This window comes from Misgurnus anguillicaudatus, chromosome 9, assembly GCF_027580225.2.
Source record: "Misgurnus anguillicaudatus chromosome 9, ASM2758022v2, whole genome shotgun sequence".
Lineage (NCBI taxonomy): Eukaryota > Metazoa > Chordata > Actinopteri > Cypriniformes > Cobitidae > Misgurnus > Misgurnus anguillicaudatus.
The window spans coordinates 28,813,995-28,832,829 of NC_073345.2; the positions used below are offsets into that span (position 1 = coordinate 28,813,995).

The 18,835-nt window shown below is 36.5% G+C and overlaps 1 protein-coding gene across 1 annotated transcript; it reads right to left on the reverse strand.

Annotated features, from left to right (window-relative positions):
* Positions 1–1,727: 1,727 nt before the first annotated feature.
* Positions 1,728–18,409, reverse strand: alpk2 (alpha-kinase 2). The gene is made up of 11 exons (XM_073871459.1): positions 18,277–18,409; positions 13,800–15,368; positions 9,024–11,415; positions 8,785–8,938; positions 6,811–6,941; positions 5,205–5,243; positions 4,035–4,333; positions 3,872–3,961; positions 3,490–3,706; positions 2,390–2,438; positions 1,728–2,296 (listed from the first exon to the last, which is right to left on the reverse strand). The coding sequence occupies exons 2-11, from the start codon at positions 15,312–15,314 to the stop codon at positions 2,098–2,100; spliced, it is 5,085 nt and encodes a 1,694-aa protein (XP_073727560.1). The 5' UTR covers positions 15,315–15,368; positions 18,277–18,409; the 3' UTR covers positions 1,728–2,097.
* Between the last annotated feature and the right edge of the window lie 426 nt (positions 18,410–18,835).

Below are 18,835 nucleotides of genomic sequence, written 5' to 3' on the forward strand. Positions count from 1 at the left end.
CATGAATTTACCAGAATTAATTTAATAATACACATGATGTCTTTTTACCATTAGACATCATTCACACATTAATATCATACCGGTAAACTCGGAGAGAAAGCGGAAGTTACCTGTGGCGCGTTGCCGGCAAGCTCAGTGTTGTATTTGTAAACAATGGCGGGTATGCTTTGCTGAAGACCGCATCAAGGGGGCAAAGGAGCCGCTGATGAGTACACTTAAAAGCGTAAAAATGACAGATGGGACACCCTACGGACTCGAACACTAGCGAGCACGCGCAATTCAAAGCCACGAGACCGAAAGTCCACATGAAGTGCGCCATTTGGCACAGGGCCTTTTAAGCTGCGTGTGTGTGGAAACGTCGTCCGTAAACAGTGCGCGGGTAAACGCGTCATCGGTATCCAAACGTTATGATTGGCCCGAAGCTGTCTGTGCGGTCTGACGTCGTCCGTTCTATATGCCGGTAATCTATATTTTTTGTTCACGCATAGGGCTAACCAGTAAATTACTGGTAATCTTACAACCTCTCTTACTGGTAAATTGGCAGCACTGATTTACCGGAAAGGTTCTGTTCACACATGACCTGTTAACTGCAATTTACCAGTAAATTACCAATAAATACTGTATGTGTGAAAGGGACTATGGTTACAATTAGTTGTGTGGTTTTCATTATCAAATTATCTTTTTTTGTTGTCATCAGAAAATGGTTTTTATTTGTAAAAACAGGTTAAATGTCCTAAAATAACTAACTGCAAAAAAATCAAGAAAAAAGTCTTCGTATTTTTGTAAGGTTTTCAGTAAAAATATCTAAAAGTTCCCAAATTAAGATGATTTCTCCCGATGAGCAAAACGACCCAAGAAAGTAAGTCCAGTTCCCACACCAAAAATATCAAATTTAAGTGGTTTTGTGCATAAAAGAAGCAATAAATAAATAAATAAATAAATCTGCTAATGGGGTAAGCAAATTTTTCTTGAATTTTTCTTGAGTTTAATGTTCACAATTTTTTGCTTACCCCATTGGCAGATTTTTTTTTTGCTTGTTTTATGCACAAAATCACTTAAATTTGATATTTTTGGTCCAAAAACTAGACCCACTCTCTTGGGTCGCCCTGCTCATCAAGAAAACGCATCTTAATGTGAGAATTTTTAGATATTTTTACTGAAAACAAGTCTAGTTTTAAAACCAAAAATATCAAATTTAAGTGATTTTGTGCATAAAAGAAGTAAAAAAAAATCATAATAATTATAATCTGCCAATGGGGTAAGCAAAATTTTCTTGAATTTTTTCTTGATTTTAGTGTTTAAGAAAAATTTTCAAGATTTTTTGCTTACCCCATTGGCAGATTTTTTTTTTTTGCTTGTTTTATGCACAAAATCATTTAAATTTGATATTTTTGGTCTAAAAACTAGATCTATTTTCTTGGGTCGTTTTGCTCATCAACGAAAAGCATCTTAATTTGAGAATTTTTAGATATTTTTACTGAAAACAATACTAAGAATTTTTTTCTTGAAAATCATTTTTTTGCAGTGTAAGGCCTAGTCCTGGCCTAATGTAAACCCTGTCCAGGATACCACCGCTTTAAGTACTTTCATTGCACATAACAATGGGCCATCATTAACAAGAATTTCCTGTTCTTTGCTATTACAGTATATAAACTATAATCTTTATCTTACAAAACCAGCAGGCAGCTATAAAGATATTTAAATAACATCAAAAATCTGTCAAAAGATGACACCATAAAAAATTATATTTTACCATTGCAAATGATTGATTGAAAAATTAAAATAACACACTCTATTCTTAAATCAATTACAAAATCTGTTTTAAGGCTAGTTATAACAAAATCATTTTTGTTATAGAAAGAAAGAAAGAAAGAAAGAAAATAAATTATAAAAATAAGCAAAGATCTCTTTCAGAATAGAATAACATTTTCAACAAAACATCAACTTCTCTGATTTCCTTACAGATGAATATCATCTCATTCAGCATCTTGGGTTTAAAGTGAAATTTCAGAAACATATTCGTCCCTGAGCAAAGTCCTAATGCATGTCTTTAAACTCAATTTACCCAGAAAGCAAAAGTTCAGGGTTGCTGTCTGATCAGGATTTGCCTTTCAGCACGGAGCCAAATGGATTTTTCTTGGGTCCAGGTTGTGCTTTTGGTTTAGGTTGAACAGTCTGCTTCGGCTTGGGCTGTAGCGACTTCAAGCCTAATAATTCACAGTATCTGTTACACTGGTGCAATGCTTTAAACTGGTCAATGAAGGATGTGGCACAATTTCCTCGGAATCCTTTATAGCTGCAAAAATACAAAAGATAATTCATGTGGTTGTTTCTTTATTTCATTATTGACTATATTAAAAAACGATATAGCAGTCAAATCATAACCTACCCTTTCTTACAGGTGGCAATGCCAACATCTGTCAGCTTCATACCAACACCTGAGAAAAAGAAAAATATGGGTAAAATCAGTTTAAAGGGGACACAAGTCTTTTTTAAGATGTAAAATAAATCGTTGGTGTCCCCAGAGTACATATGTGAAGTTTTAGCTCAAATATATTATAGATAATATATTAAAACATGTTAAAATTGCCACTTTGTAGTTGAGAACAGATTAAGGGGTGTAATTATCCCCTTCTGACATCACAAGGGGAGTCAAATTTCAATGACCTATTTTTTCACATGCTTGCATAGAATGGTTTACCAAAACTAAGTCACTGGGTTGTGCTTTATTACATTTTCTAGGTTGATAGAAGCACAGGGGACCCAATTATAGCACTTAAACATGGAAAAAGGTTTTCCAGATTTTCATGATATGTCCCCTTTAAAAGCAGATTCAGGGGGGCATTCACACAAGACACAATTCGTCTTCACACAACAAAATTCGGCTTGTACAAGAACATCTTTTCGCTTTATTTCCCAATGGGTAATCGATATTGGAAAGACATCAAATTTACATCTAATATGCAAACAAAACTGACATCAAACATCAATTTGATGTAAATTGAAGGTCTCACATACAGTATTGACCTACATATACATTAATCCAATTTCAGTGTGGGATTCACTATTTTCACCCAATTACCAATTGACGTTCAAAATTGTTTTAAACGTCAAGTCTTGACTAATACACTCTCAAAAAAAGATACAAAAGTTTTGATTGGTACCAAAGTACCAATGTGTACCTTTGAGGTACCAATATGCATCTTTTAGGTACAAAAGTGTACTCTTGAAAAGGTAGCACCCCAGTGACAACTTTTGTACCTTCTTACCCTTTTTCTGAAAGTGTATTTGATGTCAAATTGATATCTGGGTTAGCAGATGCTTTCATTCAAGGCAACTTCTTCATTTACAAATTATATTTTATCTATATGCATCTTTCCAACTGAGCTACAGGAATATGTTAGTACACTTGCCCCAATTTACAGGCACATCTCAGGGATCACACAACCCCATTGGTAACGTTTGGTGAGGTGGAAGTGTGTTATTTACCCTGCATGTCCGTGACGAGCAAGTTTCCTTCGGTCTGAGTGTAAACCCAATGCTGAAACGCACAGCATTTCTGTCCCGCCTCCGAGTCCTTGCGGATCAGGTTAATCTCTTTCCCATCCTTCACTGAATACTTCACAAAATCTCCCAGCAGCTCCTCTTCCAGGGTGGCGTAAGGGATCTCATTGGATGGCCGGTGGACCAGATAAATAGGGATGATCTCTGGGGAATCATGTATTTTCTATTGGTGCGACTAAATAACACTGATGTTTGTGGATGTCAAGGTGTTTTTTATTCTGAGAAAAGCCATCCATAATGTTTAGAGATTTATATTTTATGTCGACCAGTTGAGCTACAGAAACACTATAAAGATCTGGCATACTTACTCTGGCACCTCTCCGAATGATTCTGCAGACTTTGCCACACTATGATACGCTTTTATATATTCCCTGGCAGTATTCTGCACATGACATTCCTGGAAAAAAGGCACAAGTCAGAATTTCCTTTATGTTTTAAGTTTCAACGCTGACAACATTCAACATTCTCACCTCCACAGCTAGGCTGTAGTTCCTCTGTACAAGCTCGTCATTGCTTTTGGTCCCGTAGCCAATGGAATTGTGGACTTTCAGGACGCAGGGATGGCCGGGGTTGAAGCGTGGCAGCTTGCTTGCTCTCAGAGTTGTTCTGAAGGCTTTCCGGTGCATTCCTTCACCGAAATGGATCTTTTCTGTTACAATGCTCGCAGGTTGATTTTCCCCGAAGTACTGATCCGACAGGAAATCTTCTTTAAAGAGAAGCGGGCTACACTGGATGTTTTCTTCATCTCCTTGCACAATCCTGGGCTCGGCTGGGAGATAAATAAGGCGGGATTGTTACTGTAGTACTAAGTGTATAGCTATTAGATTTTACAGCAGTTTGTGATCTATCACACTATTGTACAGTATCTATTCTGCTTTTATTGTACATTCAGTACATATAGAAATGCTGGGTTGTGTCAACCCATGATCGAGTAAAATATGAACCCAACCAATGGGTTTAAAACACTTTACTTGAGGGGGTGTGCATAAGACTGACATGACACCGTCATAATCATGAACATGAAGGAGATTTTATGCACAATTAAGACAACTGTCATTACATTAAATGACATTCGCTCAATTATGTAATTTTTAATGAAAATTTGACTTGGTTTATGTCAAGTTGTCATAACAAAGACATCTCAAACATAAACATGACAGAGCAGATTAATGATCAAACTTAAGAAACTACCTGGCTTTATGGGTTAATATACATAACTGTATGTTTATACAAACATAAACTGTCAAAGCCAACCACATGACATTGGCTCTCATTAGGCCATTATAAGTGTGTCATGAATATTTTTCTGACCACTTTTTACCAGTGATAATTTGTCATTAAAATGTCAGTGTTTATACTGGTTCATGACGCTGTTATAAAACAACTTGAATATTTTTCTTGACCTCAACTATAGTGGTGCATATCGAAGTTAAAGCTAGGTTCTTAAGTTTGATAATTAATTTGCTATATCATGTTTATTACAGATTTATGACTGTAATTTATGACTTTATATTGTCTTGGAAATGTCAAGATGTCATGTCAAATTATGATGTATTGGTTTATATGAAAATGTTTTTATAAGACAGATGTATGTTTAAAAAATGCAAAGTTTAGAAAGGATTTAATTGAAAGCTGTTTACCTGGTTGATCGTGACTTGGGATGACAAGTTCCATAAGAACTGTAATAAAATTAAGACATTTGAGTCAGTGTGTAGTGTAAATTTAATCCATCTGCATTATTTTCTCATTATATTGTACTTTAATGTTATACACTGCAAAAAATGATTTTCAAGAAAAAAATTCTTAGTATTTTTGTCTTGTTTTCAGTAAAAATATCTAAAAATTCTTAAGTTAAGATGGTTTTTCTTGATGAGCAAAATGACCCAGGAAGATGAGTTTAGTTTTTGGACCAAAGATATCAAGTTTGAGGGATTTGTGCATAAAACAAGCAAGAAAATCTGACGTAAGCAAAAAAATCTTGAAAATTTTTCTTAAACACTAAATTCAAGAAAAATTCAAGAAAAATATGCTTAAAAACAAGACAAAAATACTAAGAATTTTTTTCTTAAAAATCAAGAAAAGAAAAAAAATTCTTAGTATTTTTGTCTTCTTTTCAGTAAAAATATCGAAAAATTCTTAAATTAAGATGGTTTTTCTTGATGAGAAAAATCACTAAACACTAAATTCAAGAAAAATTAGCTTACCCCAATGGCAGATTTTTTGCTTATTTTATGCACAAAATTACTTAAATTTGATATTTTTGGTCTAAAACTAGACTTATTTTCTTGGGTCGGTTTGCTCATCAAGAAAAAGCATCTTAATTTAAGAATTTTTAGATATTTTTACTGAAAACAAGACAAAAATACTAAGAAAATAATTTCTTAAAAATCTTGTATACACTGCACAAAAAATGACTTTCTTACTTAGTATTTTTGTCTTGTTTTCAGTAGAAATATCTAAAAATTCTTAATGACCTAAGAAATGACCTAAGAAAATAAGTCTAGTTTTTAGACAAAAGCTATACAATTTAAGTGAATTTGTGCTTAAAACAAGCAAAATTCTCTGCCAATGGGTTGAGAAAATTTTTCTTGAATTAAGTGTTTAAGAAAAAAAGAAAACTTATTTTTAGATTTCTTCTCTCACCCCATTGACAGATAATTTTGCTTGTTTTAAGCACAAATTCACTTAAATTGTATATTTTTTGTCTATAAACTAGACTTATTTTCTAAGGTCATTTTGCTCATCAAAAAAGATCTTAATTTAAGAATTTTTAGATATTTCTACTGAAAACAAGACAAAAATAAGTCATTTTTTGCAGTGTATGGTGGGACTGTTTGCCCAGGCACATTGTGAAGGAGAGGGCATTTCAGTTTACCCCTTTAATTACATGAAATACACAGCTAGACCTGTCTAAAATGCTGGTTTGTGTTTAAAATATGGACAGACCCAACTGTTGGGTAAAAATTAACGTATGAAACGTCCATATTAGACTCCACCGTGGGTTCAAACAACCCAGCATTTTACATTTTTGTTTTTATGATCAAACACACCAAATTTTATAGAGCCTTGAGCTGTGATTCACTCAGTCTCTTTGCATCAATCTATCATTCTGTTAATGCTTCAAAATGTCACCTAAATCTTACACTTCTGCTTAGTCATAGAGTGCAATGCATTAGCTAATGAAAAATCTGAATTTATAGTGTTATTAATGGACAGCTTGGCTCGATGTGTGTGTGTCTGACGTACCCTCAGACGTGAGGTGATACTCTGATGTAGACACAGAGACGTTGGAAGTGCTCAGGGTACATTTGTACAGTCCAAGGTCTTTACTGCAGGCCTTCAGAATGGTCAATGTGAATCGCTCATCGTCCCCTTCACTGCAAAAAAACAAAAAGTATTTCACTGAACTTTAATATACACCATATACAAACTACGCACTTGTATCCAAAATGACTTATGGTGAATTATAAAGTGTTTCATTGATAAACGAACCCTGAGCTTTACCAACTGAGCTACAGGAACATTAAAAGCAATAATAATGGCTTAAGTTTCTAAATTCGGTGTTCTGTTCAGGCATCTTAATCATAAATATATATGCAGAAGCTTGCAAAACAATAAGAACAAGGGTGTATCTGTGACAGAGTCAGCGTTTAGTGGCAATGAATCACACCGTTATGTAAAAGGTTCAATGTGCTCCCACTTCAAATAATGACTGAATCACCAGTGTACTGATGTTAAGTCTGATCTCTGCCAAAATCCACAACAGCTCAGATAAGAGTCGAGCTCCACCAAGTGGACAAAGTCATTTAAATATATCCTCTTATCCAACACTCCTCTTATCCAAAATAAAGGTGCTACATGATGCCACAGAAGAAATATTTTCGTTGTGTCTCTAAAGAACCCCTAACATTTGATGAGATATTTTACCAAAAGTGTCTTGGTAGTGGAGAAAGTTTAGACAGACTATAAAATGGAAAGAAAGATTCTTTTAAGAACCTTGGAATAAATGTTGGAACCAAATGGAGAACCAAAAATTATTCTTCTATGAATCGCTTTTTTAAGAAACTTAAAGGAATAGTCTACTCATTTTCAATATTAAAATATGTTATTACCTTAACTAAGAATTGTTGATACATCCCTCTATCATCTGTGTGCGTGCACGTAAGCGCTGGAGCGCGCTGCGACGCTTCGATAGCATTTAGCTTAGCCCCATTCATTCAATGGTACCATTTAGAGATAAAGTTAGAAGTGACCAAACACATCAACGTTTTTCCTATTTAAGACGAGTAGTTATACGAGCAAGTTTGGTTGTACAAAATAAAACGTAGCGCTTTTCTAAGCGGATTTAAAAGAGGAACTATATATTATGGTGTAATAGCACTTTTGGGAGTACTTCGACTCAGCGCAGTAACACCCTCCCTTTCCCATTATGAGAGTGAGAAGGGGAGCGGACTTTTCAGGCGAGTCGAAGTACTCCCAAAAGTGCTATTACGCCATAAAATATAGTTACTCTTTTATATCCGCTTAGAAAAGCGCTACGTTTTATTTTGTACAACCAAACTTGCTCGTATAACTACTCGTTTTAAATACTAAGCTAAATGCTATGGAAGCGTCGCAGCGCGCTCCAGCGCTTACGTGCACGCACACAGATGATAGAGGGATGTATCAACAATTCTTAGTTAAGGTAATAACATATTTTAATATTGAAAATGAGTAGACTATTCCTTTAATTTTTAAGACTGAATGTTTGCTGTAGTGCATTGGGTGATACATTTTGGCCCTGTCCCAAATGGCACACTCCGGATTTGTGGACTTCCTCAAAGTCCACACTCTGATGTAGTGCAGACCTTAGGGACCCTTGACGTGAGTCCACAAGGGCGCACCGGAGTCTTACTTTGGGGGATAGACTCGAGCGTCACGCCGGAAATAGGAAAAGAAGTTACCCATTAGTGTGAACTCCTCCCTTCCGTCGTCTGACTGGTCTGATTGCCCTTTCGCAAGGACTTCTGGTTGGTAAAGTGCGTGAAGCCTGCTGCAGTGTGGGCTTTGCCGAAGACTGCATCAAGGGTGCAAAGGAGGCGCTGATGAGCACACTTGGGACACCCTACGGACTCGTAGACTAAACAAGCACGCGCAATTTAGGGCCACGAGACCGAAAGTCCACATAAAGTGCGCCATTTGGGACAGGGCCAATATCCTAACAGTCCTAACAGTCCTCACCCTTTCTTGTTCTCTGTCAGTACTGTTCCTTCCTTAGTCCACTTAATAGTAGCATCAGGTGGCACTTGGTTGAACCGGCACCACAGGGAGATGTTTTGAGGTTCAGCAGGGACGGGATCAACCTGGATCTCCGATTGTACATGAGGAACCACAACTACAAAAAATAATACAGAACCTATTATAATCTGTATGCAACTATCAATATGGTCAATAATTAATGTTTGCATTATTTTTTTAACCTTCTTTTGGTGTTGAAGTCTTCTGCTTGGCAACTTCACTGTATGCTCTTCGGGTAACATCTTCATCTTTTCTTGCTTGGCGAAAGATTGCGGGCAGCTGAGGTCTCATCTTTATCAGAACTGTTCCTGACTGGTCGTTTTCGATTCGCCTGCGCTTGATGTCATCATTTATTGTGCCAGTTAAACATATGCTCTGTGGTTCTGAACTACATGTCTTGTTTTCCATCTTAGCCACATTATTTCCACTCGTGTCTGCTTTAGATTTAACAGGGATGGTTTTCTGATTGGTGTGCATATTGGACGTGCCTTTCTTGGCCACACTATTTCCACTTTTATCTCTTATAGATTTAACAGGGATGGCTTTCTGAATGGGGTCCATCTTGGCTACATTAGTTGCACTTAGATCCACTATAGATTTTATAGGGATGGTTTTCTGACTGGTGTCTTTGTTGGGTTGTACCACTTTGGCAACACTATTTTGACTTTTATCTTCAATAGGCTTAACAGGGATAGTTTTTGGACTTGTGTCTGTGTTGGACGTGTCCATCTTGGCCACATTATTTCCACTTGGTTCTGCTTTAGGTTTAAAAGGGATAGTTTTCTGACTGGTGTCCATTTTGGACGTGTCCATCTTGGCCACATTATTTCGACTTTTATCATCTTCTATAGGTTTTACAAGAATGGACTTCTGACTCATGTCCGTGTTGGACGTCTTAATCTTTGCCACATTATTTCCACTTGGTTCTGCTTTCGATTTAACAGGGATAGTTTTCTGACTTGTATCTGTGTTGGACGTTCCCATTTTGGCCACATTATTTCGACTTTTATCTTCTATATGTTTTACAAGAATGGATTTCTGACTCATGTCCGTGTCCATCTTTGCCACATTATTTTCACTTGGTTCTGCTTTCGGTTTAACAGAAATAGTTTTTGGACTTGTGTCCGTGTTGGACGTGTCCATCTTGGCCACATTATTTCGACATTTATCTTCGATATGTTTTACAAGGATGGTTTTCTGACTTGTGTCCACGTTGGACGTGTCCATCTTGGCCACATTATTTCGACTTTTATCTTCGATATGTTTTACAAGGATGGTTTTCTGACTTATGTCCGTGTTGGACGTGTCCATCTTGGTCACATTATTTCCACTTGGTTCTGCTTTCGATTTCACAGGGATAGTTTTCTGACTTGTGTCCATCTTGGCTACAATGCTACAGTTTGCCCCTACTTTGGGTCTCACTGACATTGGTTTCTGTGTGCTGTTTTTGTTGGCAGTGTCCACCTTGGTGGAAATATGAGATGCTAGACCATTTGATGCCACTTTCGCTTCAATGTTTTCAACTTTGCTATTAGCATTCTTCTGAACAGTTCTGTTTCTTACTTCAGCTGGTGGATCAGTCTCATGTTTTGCTGTCCCATTGTGTGCGTGCTTCTTTTTCTTCTTCCCCTGGGTTTTAGGAGTTATTTTCTCCGCTCTGACAACAACTTCAGTAACTTCCCGACCCCCACAACTTGCTTCTTCTGAGTTGAATTGACTTTTCTCTTGTGATGGTGGTTTCTCTTGATGTTTTGATGTATGAATCCCACGCTGCTGGTCATCCGATTTCTCCTTATGCTTTGAGCGACCTTTGCTGTCCGATGAAGTTTTGTGAGGCATTTTGTCTTTTTTCACTTGCGAGGCACAACTGCAATTCTGCCTTTGAGAATTTACATGGTTCGAAAAAAACACACGATTGAAATCTCCGGGTTCATGCAAGTCTAGACTAACATATGCAATGTGGTTTGTCTTAGACACCATAAAATGCTCTCCCGTGAGTAAAATTAAGTTTGAAAGCTCTTTAGTGATGATGTCACATTGGTTTCTCTTAGAGTCATTTATCCCATCTGAATCTTCACAAGATGAAGATAAAGACGGGTCTGGGAAGCGGCCTTTAGAAGAATCATCACTATCATTTGAGATATGACTGTTCTTGATAGATGGCTTAATAATCTCTTGGAGAGGAACATCTACACCAACGTGTGCAATGTCTTCTTTAAATACACCATGATGGAGAAAATTATTTCCAGTACCAAGTGGGTCAAACGGCATAATAAACTCTGTAACTGTATCTTTTCTCTCTTCTGGCTTCACGATAAAGTCCACAATGTTTGAACCCTCAATATAGGAACATGATATAGACTTCTCATCTGTCCCCACACCTTGTGTGTGTTTCAAGAAAGACACATGATCATTGGAATGAGAGGAACATGTGTGAAGATCAGCGTCGGATCTGTGACGTGCCTCGCCACTCACAAACCCAGCCGTAAGATTCTTGTCGCTGGTGTTAGCTGAGATCCTCTGCGCACCAGAACCGCTTTCAAAGTCCAACCCAACCAGTGCATCTCCCTCCGACTAAAAAAAAAATAACAGAAAGAAATCTTCCATATCTTAAAGAAGACGACAGCAATGTAGACACAAGAGATATAAAAAAAAAGTATGATTAAGCATAAGCAAAGCCAAACTCGGTCCTATCTTTGTGCAATCTGGATTTGTTTACATACCTCACTGAGGTGATGGTCACCCTAATCCAAAAACCATTATGCTTTCAGACTAAAGGCTAAAGTCACCTGCAGTTGTCAGTGAGGGATCATCTCTATTATAGTGATCACAGCCGCTGTGTCACATAAGCGAACCAATCAGAGCTCTTCATCTGACCCATAGGACTGTGGGATTGGATGAACTATGGTACAGTGTGAGTTTGTGAGTGAAGGGTCGTATTTCTGGCCCTCAGCTGTGCTCGTGCCCGCCTCTCCAGTTCCTCTTTTGCTCTTTAGGCTATTATCATCCTCCACCCTCTATAATTAGTCTCCATTTCTGTTTATCAGTGTTTTTCCCTTCACCTCACATTACTCCAGCAGCCACAGCTGTCTGTCATAAACACTACCATTTAAAGGTTTAGGGTCACTTATTTATTCATTTATTTTTATTTTTCAACTTTGGAATCCAGACTAAAGTCTTAAAATCTAATAATGAGATTTGAAGCAAAAGTTTGATTTTAATCATTGATTTTACTTTAATATTGACTAATTGACATGTCCGTATTTATGTCAAAAATTTTAATTAAAGTTATCAAGGTTATATATCCTGTATGGTTATATTTTTATACTTAAGTATAATGTACTTAACATTATGTAAGATGATTTTATGTAAAAATCACAAAAAATGACTTTAGCTATGTTTTCACAGACTGGGTCACATTTTAAAATAATAGTCTCACCTAAACTATGAAGTAACTGAGATAAAACTTATTTTGTGACTACAGAAAATTCAAAAGAAATTAAAATTGTTATATTTTCGTATATATATTCATTAGTCACCCTTTGACTAGAATTTTGCTTTGTAAACAGTATTAAGAATCTGGGCTCTTATTTACTTCTTTTTACTTTGTTATTAATGTATTTTTTTATTAATAATTATGTTGAGCTGATTACATGTTTGTTGACAAATGTAACTTCAAACATTTAAACATATGTGTTACGTCTCTAAAAAAATGGCTAAGGGCATGAGGGAACACAACATAAAATAAAGTTATTTAACTCCCGGGTCACTAACCCTATTAACGTGTTTAAGATGCTGGTGCAAAAGGACACGAGGACAAAATGGGATTTACAAGTAAATAAATATATATTTTATACCTTCAAGTAAAAAGATTTCTTTGGCCAAAAATATGTTTTAAATATATGCTAAATACATTTTTATTAAAAGTAAAGCTTAAGCTTTACTATATATATATATATATAGTTTTAACTTTCATATATTAACATATTATCAAAAAATATTTTAGGGGCAACAAATACATTTTTCATTTTACAACCCATACAGCAAAAAAATATATTTTTCTGGCCAAAATATTAAAGTTTGTATGAGATGTATGTTTAAAATATAAAGTTACAAGTATATTTTTTGCAGTTAAAAAAATATATTTAATCTTTTCACATCTGTTATGTTTACAGGTTTGTAACATACAATTTTTTCCAGTGAGATGTGAACATAAATGCTTTAAAATATATTTATTTTAAAAAATATATATTTTTAAAATATACAAAAATATATTGGTGAAAAGTACATTATTGTAAACATATTTCAAAATATATATTTTTGGCCATTTTTAAAAATACAATAAAAAAATTTTGTCGTATGGGTTTAACTGACACTAAACTGGATGGTAAGGTATGCATTTTCATTCACTATTTATTATTAATTTTTGAATATTCAATTATGATTTATGCATAATTATGCATGATTTATGCTTCAAAGTAACTTCAGTGCATTTAAGCTATACATTTATCAGCATGTGTTCCCTGAGATTGAACCCATGACCTTTTGCATAGCTAATGCAGTGCTGTACCACTGAGCTACAGGAACCATAAATGTATTATATACTTTTTTCAATTACTATCATGCTTGTTATAAAACAACTGTAGTCTATTTGATCACTAATATAGTAAAGCATGTGTGTGTGTGTGAGAGAGAGAGAGAGAGAGAGAGAGAGAGAGAGAGAGAGAGAGAAAATATGGAAATCACTCATTATGGTATCACCATGTACACTACAACTTATTCCACCTAAAAAAAATCAATATTTGATTAATTCAGGACAGTTACTACCAAAATCAAAACAATATCGAACTCCTTGTACCTGAATTCAAACAGCAGACGATTTAAAAGCCTTATAAACATTCGGCCAAAACAGCAGAGTTAGTCATACAGACTGTTTTGACACATGCCCGTCATCTCACCTTTGCACTCCAAAGCTCTCCAGAGATGTGCTGACTTCCACATTGTTTAACATTAAACTCATTTTCAGGAGACCTGGAGGTCATTTCTACATTTAAAGCATCCAGTACGGCTTTCATCTCTGGAACGTGAGATATAAGAGGCTCTGACAAATTAACTTCGTCCTCAACAATCACATTTGTCTGTCTGTCTGAATTTGATCGAGAAAGTAAAGAATCATCGTCTCCCTTTTTTACCACTTCTTTATCCACGGCTTCATCATTTACTGGTTTCAGAGACATACATGTCTGTCCACCAAGGTTTGCAATATCTGGGCTTGTCCTCTGCTCCACAGCGGTGTCTTGGATCGCCATCCCGACCAAAGTGTTGGTGCCAGTGAAAGAATCTTCTGTATAGGTGCTAACTGTCTGAAACCAATCTGAAAGTGCACTAGCCCAGCTGTCCGTAGATGACCATCTCTCGACAGATGGAAACAGATCCCAGTTCTCAGCTTGCTGGTCAATTGAAATGTTGTCCCTGTTGGGGACACACGAGGCTTTTGTGTAGTCTGGTTCGGCCTCGGGGGGGCTGGAAGAGAGAGAACGACGGCACTCGTCAAAAATAGCACCACCGTCCTTTTCACCTGCCAGGAACTGGCAAGCATCCAGCCACGTCTCATTGCACACCTCGCCGTCACGTTTTGTCCCTGTGAACTTTAAGCTGACACCCTCGGTACAATTCCCTAAATCTGTGTCAGGTGATTGGAAAAGATTCATTTGGGATGGATCGCTTTCATCTTTTGGAGCAATCCAATGCATCTCCCTCATCAAAGAAACGGTGTTCGATTCATCTACCGGTAGATCATTACTGCATTCGCCAGGTTTTACATTCAGGGCAAAAATGGTGTGAGACTCAACAGTTGGGTAAACAAGTTTATCTTCTGAGGTTTTATTTAGAGTCAGAATGGCGCTGTTGTTATTATCCGGTCCATCAGCTGTTTCCGACACATTGTTTAGCATCTCCAAAGGATCTAATACTGAGGAGGCATGTGTTAAGACTGTTGTGTTTACTGGTGTATTCATTATGTCCAAAGCAGGAGTTTTTATATCATTCGTCATCTCATGACTCGCAGATATGTTTAAAGTGACGTCATGTTCTGCAAACTTGTGCTGTTCTGATAATGCTGGCAAATGAGAGTGAAAAAATGTGTTTGCATCTCTAAAACTTTGAGATGTTTGATGTAGTAGATCATGACTGATGTCATCATTATCTGGATTCATTCTAGGGACTTCTAACCGTGCATTGTGAACAGAGAGGTGTATTAAATCTGATGCACTCTCAGTGCCTCTGTCCTCTTGAATGTTAGGATCACGGATCTCCACGATGCCTTCTTGGCATTGAACTGGGTTTGATCCTGCACATTCTGATGTTAGATGATGGAGATGATCAGGTGCTGGTTTATTGTCGTGTTGGTCATCCCGGGTTGATGCATCGCCAGCATCTGTCTCCAAGAGCACCAGATTGTCCGGAGTGGCCATGTTGACCCTCTCAGCTGTGATCTCGTCTCTCTCAGGATCAATGTGAGCATGTCACTGAAAAGAAGGAAATGAGAAAAAAAGAGCTTTAATAAAGTCTGACATCACATACCACACCTTTTGTGGTCCAACCTTCCATCAGATGCCTTAAGCAAACAACAAACTATACTAATATTCAGAAAAAAAAAAAAAAAAACACTCACATTTTTATACAGAAATCCCAGATTGCCAGAAAGTAACTAATCTTTAATGAATTGCAAATTTTTGTGAACTATTAATACATGATTATGATAACATTACTCACAAAAATGTATTCTTATATACAAACCTCACAGGTAAAAATAAAATAGAAAGGTGCATGAAAAAATGTTTCACAACATTGTGTAAAAAAACATTCAGCAAAAACCAAAATAGATTTTGTTCTTCCAGCTTGAGTTTATGAATCAGTGGACTACCACTACCATTGCCCAATGGATAAACAGATTAACTGACACTTTCCTATACGTGATTCTTACGCCAGAGATATCAAATGAATGTGACATGTTTTCCAACCCACATCATTTTGGTGAGTATCATCATTACACGCTGCAAGCAGCCTCAAGATGCCATATATACTGGAGAGATGTAATAGTAAACAGTAATAGTAATAATAATATTATTACTCATACGAACCACCTGCACATACAGTAAAAAGCTGAGTGAATGCTTGTAAAAAAGTTTTTGTATTTTTTATCAAATTTATTAAATTAAGTTTTTATATTTCGATATTTTTTTTAATGATTTTGGCCATTTACATGATATACAAACATAAATACTATTTATCATTTAGATAGACAACAATTTATTTGAGAGTAAAAAGTTGCCTTAAATTGTTTTATGTTTAATCATCTTGGCAGTGCACATAATTTTAACCTACTACTTAACATTTTGGCTAGTTATGAGTTGCTATAACTGATCAAACTAAAGCAATTTCAACAGTGGTTGCCGGTGACTTCTTTTCAAGGAGTGGGAAATCAAAATATGTGTTCGGAGCATCATGTGAACCTATGTGCATCATGTCAAAATATGTGTTCTGTGCGTCATGTCAAAATATGTGATTTGTGCGTCATATAAACCTATGTGCATCACGTGTCATGTCAAGATATGTGTTTGTTGCGTCATGTGAACATATGTGCAACATGCGTCATGTCAAAATATGTGTTAGGTGAGTCATGTGAACCTTATGTGCATCATGCCAAAATATGTGATTTGTGCGTCATATAAACCTATGTGCATCACGTGTCATGTCAAGATATGTGTTTGTTGCGTCATGTGAACATATGTGCATCACGTGCTATGTCAAGATATGTGTTTGTTGCGTCATGTGAACATATGTGCATCACGTGCCATGTCAAGATATGTGTTTGTTGTGTCATGTGAACATATGTGCATCATGCATCATGTCAAAATATGTGTTAGGCACGTCATGTTAACCTATGTGCATCATGCGTCATGTCAAAATATGTGTTTGGTGTGTCATGTGAACCCATGTGCATCATGTCAAAATATGTGTTAGCCGCGCCATGTGAACCTATGTGCATGATGCGTCATGTCAAGATATGTGTTTGGTGCGTCATGTGAACATATGTGCATCATGCATCATGTCAAAATATGTGTTCAGTGCGTCATGTGAACCAATGTGCATCATGTGTCATGTTAAAATATGTGTTAGGTGCTTCATGTTAACCTATGTGCATCATGCATTATGTCAAAATATGTGATCGGTGCGTCATGCGAACCTATATGCATCATGCATCATGTCAATATATGTGTTAGGTGCGTCATGTGACCTATGTGCATCATGCGTCATTTCAAAATTTGTGTTCGGTGTGTCATGTGAACCATGTGCATCATGTCAAAATATATTTTCAGTGTGTGATGTGAACCATGTGCATCATGTCAAAATATGTTTTCGGTGTGTCATGTGAACCTATGTGTATCATGTGTCATGTCAAAATATGTGTTTGTTGCGTCATGTGAACATATGTGCATCATGCGTCATGTCAAAATATGTGTTCGGTGTGTCATGTCAACCTATGTGCATCATGCATCAAGTCAAAATATGTGTTTGGTGCGTCATGCGAACATATCAAATCAAAATATGTGATCGGTGTGTCATGTGAACCAATGTGCATCATGCGTCACGTCAAAATATGTGTTTAGTGCGTCATGTTTACCTATGTGCATCATGGGTCATGTCAAAATACATGCCTCCGGTTTATAATAAAAGAGATGCTCACATTCACAAAATACTCGCAAGACACTAACTTAACACTAACTAAACTTTTATTATACATGAAATTAAGCAAGTATCTGGCAGATGTGTCTTTTTATCATAAACCCCTTCGAAGCGTCTGCAACAGGCGCGTATTTTGACATGATGCAGGATGCACATAGCTTAACATGATGCATTGAAAACATGTTTTGACGAGCTTCGCAGTCGTGCACCTTCGGAAAAAAGTCACCGAAAATTGTTTTTGTAAGTTAAACTAACATAAAAACATATACTGGCGTAAATTATTGATAAAATATTTTCAGTGTTGGAATAAAAAACAAATAGTAAAATAAGTTATTAAAAATATTTCTGTCGAGAATGCAGTAAGTGCACAGGAAATTTCAGTAAATATCATAAATTATTTAATTAGTAATTAAATAATTTGTATTTAAAGTTAAAAATGACACTCAATTTTTACTAGACGTCATTGTAGTTGCTTTCAGATTTTTGCAATTCCTTTTACAAGTCAAAGTTGTAAAACATGACAACCTTTGGCAGTCCCATTACCAGTACATAGACACATCTGTCATGAGAAAACAGGTTGAATGATCTCACACTACATAAGAGAGAGCTCAGCATTAACTCTCTGTATTTAAAACATAAACCCGATTTCCAAGCAACAGGAAAATCTCAGGAAATGATACAACATACCTTGTAGTCCATCCAACAGGGCAATTATTCTCAACGGTGATGTAGGTCTGGAGAATATGAGGTTGTCTTGGGCTTTAGGGGGAGGTTTTATTTTTAGTAAACATCCCCTAAGTACAACCAGGGTTACCTGATAGCCTGACATGTGCCATGCCAGACCATTTATCACTTTGCGTCTATATTTGCCTGCCTTGGATTGGTCAGAGTCGACAAACATCAGGAAGAAGATATCTGAGATTTCTTTATCCAAGATGTTCTAAGCCAGAATGAGATTATTGCTGCCAGAACAGTGGAAGGGTATTTGACATTGAAAGATATTTTAATGCCTCTCAGGGGTGCTGGCAGGAATGTTTATCCTGTATCACTGTGACGGACACGGGCGGAGGGATTTTCAAGATGAAACCTTTGAAGCTCATGCACACTAGGACAGATCGGAATGAGTGCATAGAAGTAGATCTTGTTTTTAATTATGTAGTCCCAGGTCTTCATCTCGAAATACATTTCTCTGTCTTATTTATAAAGCTTTTCGCTCTGCAGTGCACATACGTGTAATGTGAGGTGG